The 10,964-nt window shown below is 52.9% G+C and overlaps 1 protein-coding gene across 2 annotated transcripts; it reads right to left on the bottom strand.

Moving 5' to 3' along the window:
- Nucleotides 1-322: 322 nt before the first annotated feature.
- LOC115356820 (zinc finger and SCAN domain-containing protein 22) lies at nt 323-8,807 on the bottom strand. Of its 2 annotated transcripts, none has more exons than XM_030048081.1 (7): nt 7,560-8,807; nt 6,626-7,157; nt 5,242-5,317; nt 4,936-5,106; nt 4,647-4,780; nt 1,197-1,320; nt 323-1,038 (listed from the first exon to the last, which is right to left on the bottom strand). In XM_030048081.1, the coding sequence occupies exons 1-7, from the start codon at nt 8,088-8,090 to the stop codon at nt 834-836; spliced, it is 1,773 nt and encodes a 590-aa protein (XP_029903941.1). In that variant the 5' UTR covers nt 8,091-8,807; the 3' UTR covers nt 323-833. The 2 variants fall into 2 exon arrangements, with proteins under 2 accessions (XP_029903941.1, XP_029903942.1); XM_030048082.1 differs by having other exon boundaries at nt 5,242-5,296.
- Nucleotides 8,808-10,964: the final 2,157 nt, after the last annotated feature.

The raw sequence follows: 10,964 nt of genomic DNA, 5'->3' as shown, positions 1-10,964 counted from the left end.
AAAACTGAAGCAGACTTTTATGAAACCACATGGAAAAAAATAAAAACATGGAGAAATGTTGAATTTAAAAAGTCTTTGTGTGTTATTTTAAAGGTTTCACGTCCAGGCGTCTCACAGCCAGGAGCCCCCCACTGTGGTTTCACAAAAACACATTTGAACATAACTCGAGGAATCACACTATCAGAAACACTCCGTTATTATATTATCATTCTTGCATTGCATGATTTTTTTTAAAAATGAGGGAAAATTATTATTTTTGAATCTCTTCATGTGGCAGAGCTGAGTTTGTGCAGGGAGACGAACGAGATTAGAAAAGCCTGGTTACTGTAAAAAGGTTTTATTAAAATTAAAAGTGGTAACAAAATATTATACAAACACACACACACACACACACACACACACACACACACACAGTAAGGCAGGCTAGGGGTGTAGGCTGCAGTGACATTTCCCATCATGCCTGGGAGGAGGGGCTGGAGGAAAACACTGGCCCTGTGTTCCAGTCCCCATACTACCATACTATCTAGTATGCAGGAAAAAGAATGAGTACATCCCATTACACAGTGTGTCAGATGCAGTATGCCAAGAGTACCAGGATGTTCTGCTACATCGCTCAGATTTCACAGTCTGCATGTCAGCATGCTGCTCTGGCCATGCTGACCCACTGCCATGGAACTGTCCAATCAGAGCGCTCAGGGGGGCGTGGCCCAGGGGGCGTGGCTCAGGGGGGGCGTGGCTCAGAAGGCAGAGAGGCCTGAAGGCTAAGAGTGGCCCTGAGCGTTCCCCAGACACCTGGATGAGCAAAGTGGGCGTGGCTCCTCAGTCCTCAGGTTTTAAACGGTGATGCTGCTGCTGACCGGAGCTGCGGCGGGCCTCTGCAGGAGGCGGCCAGCGGCATGCTGGGAGGAGGCGTGGTGCTTGCGGATGTGGCGAAGCAGCAGCTGGCGGTCTGGACTGGAGTACTGGCACAGTTGGCATGGAAACGCCTCGCCGGTGTGGTGCCGGCGGGCATGGAGGTCCAAACTTTTCTTCTGAATACTGCAAGACAGAGCAGAGTGTGTGTGTGTGTGTGTGTGTATGTGTGCGTGTGTGTGTGTGTGTGTGTGTGTGTGTGTGTATATGTGTGTGTGTGTGTGTGTGTGTGCGTGCGTGCGTGTGTGTGTGCGTGCGTGTGTGTGTGTGTGTGTGTGTGTTACCTGCTGTAGGAGCAGTACTGGCAGCGGTAGGGTTTCTCCTGTGTGTGCGTGCGGGAGTGTCGGCGTAGTGAGCTGCTGTCGATGGAGGCATATGAACACTGAGAACATCTGTAGGGTTTCTCCCCTGTACACACACACACACACACACACACACACACACACACATACATTTACTATGTCTGCATACTGATACAAAATACAAACACCTTCAGTTCAAAAGGAGCACAAGCAGCTGCAGGTTCATTCTGCCTGGAGGTTGGAGGTTGAAAGATTGGAGGTTGGAGGTTGGGGGGGTTGGGGAGTTGGGGGTTGGAGGTTGGGGGGGTTGGAGGTTGAAGGGTTTGAGGTTAGAGGGTTTGAGGTTGGGGGGGTTGGAGGTTGGGGGGGTTGGAGGTTGAAGGGTTTGAGGTTAGAGGGTTTGAGGTTGGGGGGGTTGGAGGTTGGGGGGGTTGGAGGTTGAAGGGTTTGAGGTTAGAGGGTTTGAGGTTGGGGGGGTTGGAGGTTGAAGGGTTGGAGGCTGGAGGTTGAAGGGTTTGAGGCAGGAGGATGGGGAGTTGGGGGATTGGAGGTTGGAGGTTGGGGGGGTTGGGGAGTTGGAGGATTGGAGGTTGGAGGTGTGAGGTTGAAGGGTTGGAGATTGGGGGGGTGGAGGTGTGAGGTTGGAGGTTGGAGGTTGGAGGTGTGAGGTTGGAGGTTGGAGGCTGGGGGGGTTGGGGAGTTGGAGGGTTGAAGATTGGAGGGTTGGAGGTTGGAGGTTGGGGGGGTGGAGGTGAGAGGGTGGAGGTTGGTGGTTGGGGGGGGTGGAGGTTGGGGGGGTGGAGGTTGGAGGTTGGAGGTTGGAGGTTGGGGGGGTGGAGGTGTGAGGCTGGAGGTTGGGGGGGTGGAGGTGTGAGGCTGGAGGTTGGAGGTTGGGGGGGTTGGAGGTGTGAGGCTGGAGGTTGGAGGTTGGAGGTTGGAGGTTGGAGGTTGGGGGGGTGGAGGTGTGAGGTTGGAGGTTGGAGGTTGGAGGTGTGAGGTTGGAGGTTGGAGGCTGGGGGGGTTGGGGAGTTGGAGGGTTGAAGATTGGAGGGTTGGAGGTTGGAGGTTGGGGGGGTGGAGGTGTGAGGGTGGAGGTTGGTGGTTGGGGGGGGTGGAGGTTGGGGGGGTGGAGGTTGGAGGTTGGAGGTTGGAGGTTGGGGGGGTGGAGGTGTGAGGCTGGAGGTTGGGGGGGGTGGAGGTGTGAGGCTGGAGGTTGGAGGTTGGGGGGGTTGGAGGTGTGAGGCTGGAGGTTGGAGGTTGGAGGTTGGAGGTTGGAGGTTGGGGGGGTGGAGGTTGGGGGGGTGGAGGTGTGAGGTTGGAGGTTGGAGGTTGGAGGGTTGAAGATTGGAGGGTTGGAGGTGTGAGGCTGGAGGTTGGGGGTTGGAGGTGTGAGGTTGGAGGTTGGAGGTTGGGGGGTGGAGGTGTGAGGTTGGAGGTTGGAGGTTGGGGGGGTGGAGGTTGGGGGGTGGAGGTGTGAGGCTGGAGGTTGGAGGTGTGAGGTTGGAGGTTGGGGGGGTGGAGGTGTGAGGCTGGAGGTTGGAGGTTGGAGGTGTGAGGTTGGAGGTTGGAGGCTGGGGGGGTTGGGGAGTTGGAGGGTTGAAGATTGGAGGGTTGGAGGTTGGAGGTTGGGGGGGTGGAGGTTGGTGGTTGGGGGGGTGGAGGTTGGGGGGGTGGAGGTTGGAGGTTGGAGGTTGGAGGTTGGGGGGGTGGAGGTGTGAGGCTGGAGGTTGGGGGGGTGGAGGTGTGAGGCTGGAGGTTGGAGGTTGGGGGGGTTGGAGGTGTGAGGCTGGAGGTTGGAGGTTGGAGGTTGGAGGTTGGAGGTTGGGGGGGTGGAGGTTGGGGGGGTGGAGGTGTGAGGTTGGAGGTTGGAGGTTGGAGGGTTGAAGATTGGAGGGTTGGAGGTGTGAGGCTGGAGGTTGGGGGTTGGAGGTGTGAGGTTGGAGGTTGGAGGTTGGGGGGTGGAGGTGTGAGGTTGGAGGTTGGAGGTTGGGGGGGTGGAGGTTGGGGGGTGGAGGTGTGAGGCTGGAGGTTGGAGGTGTGAGGTTGGAGGTTGGGGGGGTGGAGGTGTGAGGCTGGAGGTTGGAGGTTGGGGGGTTGGAGGTTGGGGGGGTGGAGGTTGGAGGTTGGGGGGGTTGGAGGTTGGGGGGTTGGAGGTGTGAGGCTGGAGGTTGGAGGTTGGGGGGGGTGGAGGTGTGAGGCTGGAGGTTGGGGGGGTGGAGGTGTGAGGTTGGAGGTTGGAGGTTGGGGGGGTGGAGGTGTGAGGCTGGAGGTTGGAGGTTGGAGGTGTGAGGTTGGAGGTTGGGGGGGTGGAGGTTGGGGGGGTGGAGGTGTGAGGCTGGAGGTTGGAGGTTGGAGGTTGGGGGGTTGGAGGTGTGAGGCTGGAGGTTGGAGGTTGGAGGTGTGAGGTTGGAGGTTGGAGGTTGGGGGGGTGGAGGTGTGAGGCTGGAGGTTGGAGGGTGGAGGTGTGAGGTTGGAGGTTGGAGGTTGGGGGGGTGGAGGTTGGGGGGTGGAGGTGTGAGGCTGGAGGTTGGAGGTGTGAGGTTGGAGGTTGGGGGGGTGGAGGTGTGAGGCTGGAGGTTGGAGGTTGGGGGGTTGGAGGTGTGAGGTTGGAGGTTGGGGGTTGGAGGTGTGAGGTTGGAGGTTGGGGGGGTGGAGGTGTGAGGCTGGAGGTTGGAGGTTGGAGGTTGGAGGTGTGAGGCTGGAGGTTGGAGGTTGGGGGGGTGGAGGTGTGAGGTTGGAGGTTGGAGGGTTGAAGATTGGAGGGTTGGAGGTGTGAGGTTGGAGGTTGGGGGGGTGGAGGTGTGAGGTTGGAGGTGTGAGGTTGGAGGTTGGGGGGGTGGAGGTGTGAGGCTGGAGGTTGGAGGTTGGGGGGTTGGAGGTGTGAGGTTGGAGGTTGGGGGGGTGGAGGTGTGAGGTTGGAGGTTGGGGGGGTGGAGGTGTGAGGCTGGAGGTTGGAGGTTGGAGGTTGGAGGTGTGAGGCTGGAGGTTGGGGGGGTGGAGGTGTGAGGTTGGAGGTTGGAGGTTGGGGGGGTGGAGGTGTGAGGTTGGAGGTTGGAGGTTGGGGGGTGGAGGTGTGAGGTTGGAGGTTGGGGGGTGGAGATTGGGGGGGTGGAGGTTGGAGGGGGTGGAGGTTGGGGGGGGTGGAGGTTGGAGGTGTGAGGTTGGAGGTTGGGGGGGTGGAGGTGTGAGGCTGGAGGTTGGGGGGGTGGAGGTTGGGGGGGTTGGAGGTTGGGGGGTGGAGGTGTGAGGCTGGAGGTTGGGGGGTTGGAGGTGTGAGGTTGGAGGTTGGGGGGGTGGAGGTTGGAGGTGTGAGGCTGGAGGTTGGAGGTTGGGGGGTGGAGGTGTGAGGCTGGAGGTTGGAGGTTGGGGGGTGGAGGTGTGAGGCTGGAGGTTGGAGGTTGGGGGGTGGAGGTGTGAGGCTGGAGGTTGTACCGGTGTGGACCCGGAGGTGCTGCACCAGCGAGGCCTTCAGCCTGGTGCTGTAGGGGCAGTGCGGGCAGTCGTAGGGTTTCTGTCCCTGGTGGATCCCCATGTGGCGACGCAGCGTCAGCTTGGTGGAGAAGCTCCTGCAGGGGGACGTCCCGACAGAACCTCGTTAAGCAGGAGAACAGGCGGCGCGGCTCGCCCCGCCCCGCCCCGCCCCGCCCCGCCCTGAGGGGGGGCCGGACACACTACAACACACAAACACAGAGTCCACTGAGGATTCTGGGTAATGACCCACCTGTGGCACAGTGAGCAGCAGAGGTCAGTCTTCTCTCTGGCCTCTTTGCCCTCCTTCTCCTTCTCCTCCTCCTCCTCCTCCTCTTCTTCTTCTTCTTCCTTTCTTGCTCTGCTCCTCTTCCTCCCTCTGCCCCTGGTCAGGTGAGCTGCCCCCCCCACTCTGCTGGAGTCACTGGGAACCAGTTCAGACAGCAGGAGCACACATTATGACAGAGAGACAGATGGTGTGTGTGTGTGTGTGTGTGTGTGTGTGTGTGTGTGTGTGAGACACAGTGGGATGGTGAGATGTTTAGGTGGTGGGTCGTACCTGTGTGGGCGGGCGGGGGGGGGCCGGTCCGTGGCTCTGTCCCGCCGGGCTCTGCCTGAGGAGAGGCGCTCAGCTTCTTTATTACAGGCAGAGAGAGCAGCACGTCACTGAGGTCTGCTCACACAACATTCACAGCCCCCACACACACACACACCAACCAACACACACACACACACACACACACCCACACACATACACACCAACACACACCCACACACCAACACACACACACACCCACACACACTTCTGATCATGGAGAGCAGGGTTTCTGCTACATGTAATTCATCGTGGCGCACCGCCACGGCAAAATAAAAGCCGCCACACCTTCGGAATGACTTTTTTTCTTCCAGATGTTAAAACAATTTTAAAAGGATATATATACACATATATATATATATATATAGATAGATATATATATATACATATATAGATATATATATATATCTATATCTATCTACAGATATAGATATATATATATATCTATATCTATATATAGATATAGATATATAGATATATATAGATATATATATATCTATCTATATATATATATATGTATATATATATATATATATATATATATATATGTATAGGCTATCTAGCCTTTTTTGCGCAAATATACTTATTATAATCAGTTTGAAATGATAATTTAAATATCATGAAATGGTACATTACACTGCAATTAACTTTATTTTGAAAAATGAACACCGGAGTCATCACCCGCCTGTCTGATTACTGTCTGCAGCACAAGAGAAAGGTGCCGAGGCAAGATTAAATTTAATCCAGTTCTTTGTTCAAGCCTGTGAAAACCACCCTAATGTTATCGTTAATGTTAACACTGGAGGGACTATAACGAAAAAACATTCCAACACCTGCCCCGGCACCTATGAGTCCAACAGGCAGAGAAACTCTCCAGCTGCAGCAGCACTGACAAAGACTGTGGAACAAAGAGAAGAGGTGCCACTCGGCTCGCCACTCACTGGCTAACAGCAGCACACTTTGGCTTATTTTTCAATCTTTATTATAACAGGCATACTGCTGCTCATTCATTGGTAGCTGAATTGTTAGGTCTGTTTGATAAGTAATTTACATTAAAAAAAATAATAATTTAGTATATTTTTAATTGGGGGGGGGGTTAGTTTTGTTTTTTAGGAAAATCTTCCACTCATTCTGCCTTTAATTACTCAGAGAAAAAAAAAAGCAATCACTCCATCACACACACGCACGCACGCACACACGCACGCACGCACACACACACACACACACACACACACACACACAGTGTAGTCCATGCAGAATGACAACACACATTAAAAGAATCTAAAGAGAGGAGGTTGTTCTGTGTGTGTGTGTGTGTGTGTGTGTGTGTGTGTGTGTGCTGTCTGACCTGTGTGCTCGCCACGCCGCCGCTCACCACTGCCCTCCTCCTCCCCCTCCTCCTCCGGCTGCAGCTCTCTCCTCCTCCTCCTCCTCCTCCTCCTCCTCCTCCTGCAGTGGCTCCTCCAGTGTGGCTCCATGTCGGCCCAGCCTCCGGCCGTCCAGCCGCAGTGCGGGCAGCCGAAGCCGCCGTCGGCTCGGTGCGACCTGACGTGCGCCTGCAGCCGCCGCCTGGAGGGCAGGGTCAAAGGGCACAGGAAGCACGCCAGGCCCTCCCGCCCTCCGCTCGCCCCCCCCGTCCCCTTCGGCTCGTCGGACGGCGGCGAGGGCGAGTCGGGCGGCGGGAGGCGGGAGGCGGGCGGAGCCGGCGCCGGGGGCCTGGGGGCGGAGATACGACACAGTCCCAGCGTCATGAGGTGGGCGGACTGCGCCAGCTCCTCCTGGGTGGCGGGGGGCGCCATGGGGCAGGACAGATCCACCGAGCCCGCCTTCAGAGGGAAGATGGCCGACTCGTCGTCCTCCTCCTCAAACAGCGTGCTCACCTGCACGCCAACATCACGAGCGTCAGGAGGCAGGAAATACAAAACATGACATCACAACACGTGAGCCTGTGGAGCCCGAGCACACGCGTGTGCTGAGTGTCAGCAACACGCAGGGGACAGGAAGCCACAAGCAAACGCCACATAAGGAGGGAGACATGACGTGACCTCAGGAACCAGAAACACCTGGTCACTGTAAAGATAATCTGGATTATTATCAAAATGTTGTTTGGAGAGTTTTCTAATAATTTTCTTTTCTTTCTTTTTAAGTGTTCAGGTCCTTTAGATGTGGGAACCAGGTGAACTGGAACAGGACCAGCAGGTTACCTGAGCACCTGTAGGTGCCTGGCCTCCTGGTCACATGACCGGTAGGCCTGTGGTGTGTGCGCGGCTCAGGGGTCTCACCTCACAGGTGTGGCCCACCTGCAGGCTGGCGGGCGGGGGGGTCAGGCCGTCGTCGCAGCAGCGCGGGCTCAGCATGCCGTACATGTGCAGCAGGAAGGGCATGCGCTCCATCGAGTCCTCGTCCTCCTCGCCGTGCTCCGCCTCCAGCGCGTACGGCGAGCCGCCGCCCCCCCCGCCCTCCAACCGCCCCGGGCTGTCGGCCTCCAGGAGGGGGAGGGGGCTTTCCGGGCCGGGGGCGCGGCTCTCCGATCGGGGGGTGTGGCTCTCCGGGCTGGGGGCGCGGCTCTCCGGTCGGGGGGCGTGGCTCTCCGGGCCGGGGGCGTGGCTCTCCAGCAGGTGGCTGCTGATGCGGCTCTTCAGGCCGCAGGTGAAGCGGCACAGCCGGCAGCGGTACACCTCCACCAGGAAGGCCTCCACCAGGAGCCCGTCCACCGAGCCGCAGTACAGCCTGGACACAAGCTCCGCCCCCCCCACCTGCAGCGTCACCGGGCTGATGTCCTGGTACTGACCACTGAGCATGCTCAGTGTCATGATGATGTCACATCCTGTAGAGCGCAGCCTCAGCAGGAAGTGTCAGGAGGCATGCTAACATTAGCATGCTAACCCTCTCACAGCTTCAGTCCGTTTAAACAGCAAACCGCCTTTCAGGTTAATAATTACAAACTGTGTCCAGTTCAGGAGCTCCGAGGCTTTAATGACCTGAGCAACTCAACCAGCAGCTGCAGGCTAAAGCTGTTTTTTTGGTTTTTCAGGCTGCAAACAGGAACATTACGTCAGTCTAACACCTGCAGCTGCTGGACAGGGACCTGCTCACCTGTCAGCGAGCAGCAGCGCAGGTAATCCCCATAACCTGAGAGGAGGCTAGCATGAGCCTGTTAGCATGAGCCTGTTAGCCTGAGCCCGTTAGCCTGAGCCCGTTAGCCTGAGCCTGTTAGCCTGAGCCCGTTAGCCTGAGCCTGTTAGCCTGAGCCTGTTAGCCTGAGCCCGTTAGCATGAGCCTGTTAGCATGAGCCCGTTAGCATGAGCCCGTTAGCATGAGCCCGCTAGCAGCTGGCGGCGGAGCGGATGGTCAGATGTTGTGAATTGGTTCCCCGCAGCTGGTTCCCCGCAGCAGAACCCTGTGGAACCCGCAGCTGGTTCCCCGCAGCAGAACCCTGTGGAACCCGCAGGAACGTGTTAATGAGGCCGTTCACAGAAACACTCGCTCTGTTTGCTGTTGGTTCCGCTGCTGCTTCTTCTTCTTTGGTGGCCCGGAGGCTCGGCGGCGCGGTGCTGCCCTCTGCAGGCCACCGCCCGCACTTTGCAAAAACCCCATTTTTTCTTTTCTTTTCTTTTTTCTTTTCTTTTCTTTTCTTTACTTTTACAATCCGTGTATCATTCGTTCTTTCTATTTTCAATTGCCAATCAAAAATTAAAAAATGAAAAAGTGACTGGTTATTTTGTTATTTGTTTTTTAATCTAACACCAAAATCCAAAATATGCCTGTTTTTTCATAGTTCAATTTTAGGCTCGGATCAAAAATACCACCATGGATAGTTATTACAAGGACCAAAGCGTGTGACTCTAAAAGAAGAGGACATGACAACCGAAAAAATCAGCTGAGCTGAGCGGCACCGGACGCTCACCTGTCAGATCCGGCAGACCTGACCGGGTGGGCGCGGTACCGTCCGGTGCCGGGGCCGGCCCGCAATTTCACAGAAAAGGGCCGGGTTTCCCAGATCGGTTAAGAAGGTCTCCGGAGCTACTACCCATCATTGTTAAGAAGCTCAGCTGATTTTTTCGGTTGTCATGTCCTCTTCTTTTTAGAGTCACACGCTTTGGTCCTCGAAACAACACTAATAACTATCCATGGTGGCGGTGATCAGGGTGGCGGGACTGAATGCACCTGGCTGCTGTGATCTGCTGTGAGCTACCGCTCATTACCAAACTTCTGGGTCACGTAAACCGGACCAATTAAATAATAAAATCAAATTCAGTCCTGATTCCCGTTTTTCCATTTCGTATTTTTGATCCGAGCCTAAAATTGAACTATGAAAAAACAGGCATATTTTGGATTTTGGTGTTAGATTAAAAAACAAATAACAAAATAACCAGTCACTTTTTCATTTTTTAATTTTTGATTGGCAATTGAAAATAGAAAGAACTAATGATACACGGATTTTTTTCATGGCGAGTGTTGATCCTTCTCTGCGCTCTGGACGGGTGGGCGAGTCCACCAAGACAGAACAACAAACCTGAAAATGGCATTTTCTTTCTTTAAGTCTATCTTTCTATCTTTAAGTATACAGAAAGTAAGAATTATAAGTAATTTTCCTCATGTTTTTTAATATGTTTTGCTTTTGTGTGTGATTTCTTTAATAATTTTTGGGGGTCATTTCTTTTTCTGTCATTGTTGACTAATTTCTTGCAAAATTTGGGGTCAAAGGGTTAAATGCTTGTGAAAGGCATTTACCTACTGATAAGGAAAAAACTGGAATGCAGAGGCAGAAACTTATTCATTCTCTCTTTCTGTCTCTCTCTCTCTCTCTCCCTAAAAACCAGGTAGCTCTGATGTGGCTGAGCTGCATGGTGTCACTGTGTTGTAGCTCAGCGTGCTGCGTGTCTCTTCAGTGCAGTGAAGCTTCATTTACTGCAGAGTGACTGGCAGCTCAGCTCACTACATTTTCCACTGTAACTATAACTATAACTGTAACTATAACTATAACCACAACTATAACTATAACTGTAACTGTAACTATAACTGTAACTGTAACTGTAACTATAATTATAACTGTAACTATAACTGTAACTGTAACTATAACTGTAACTGTAACTATAACTATAACTGTAACTATAACTGTAACTGTAACTGTAACTATAACTATAACTATAACTATAACTGTAACTATAACTGTAACTGTAACTATAACTATAACTGGAACTATAACTGGAACTATAACTGGAACTATAACTGTAACTATAACTGTAACTGTAACTGTAACTATAATTATAACTGTAACTATAACTATAATTATAACTGTAACTATAACTGTAACTGTAACTATAACTGTAACTATAACTATAACTGGAACTATAACTGTAACTGTAACTGTAACTATAACTATAACTATAAATGTAACTGTAACTGTAACTATAACTATAACTATAACTGTAACTATAACTATAACTGGAACTATAACTGTAACTGTAACTATAACTGTAACTATAAATGTAACTATAACTGTAACTATAACTATAACTATAACTGTAACTATAACTATAACTGGAACTGGAACTATAACTGTAACTATAACTGTAACTGTAACTATAACTGTAACTATAACTATAACTGGAACTATAACTGTAACTGTAACTGTAACTATAACTGTAACTATAAATGTAACTATAACTGTAACTATAACTATA

Source organism: Myripristis murdjan, unplaced genomic scaffold, assembly GCF_902150065.1.
Source record: "Myripristis murdjan unplaced genomic scaffold, fMyrMur1.1, whole genome shotgun sequence".
Lineage (NCBI taxonomy): Eukaryota > Metazoa > Chordata > Actinopteri > Holocentriformes > Holocentridae > Myripristis > Myripristis murdjan.
This window is presented reverse-complemented; position numbering and strand designations above follow the sequence as displayed.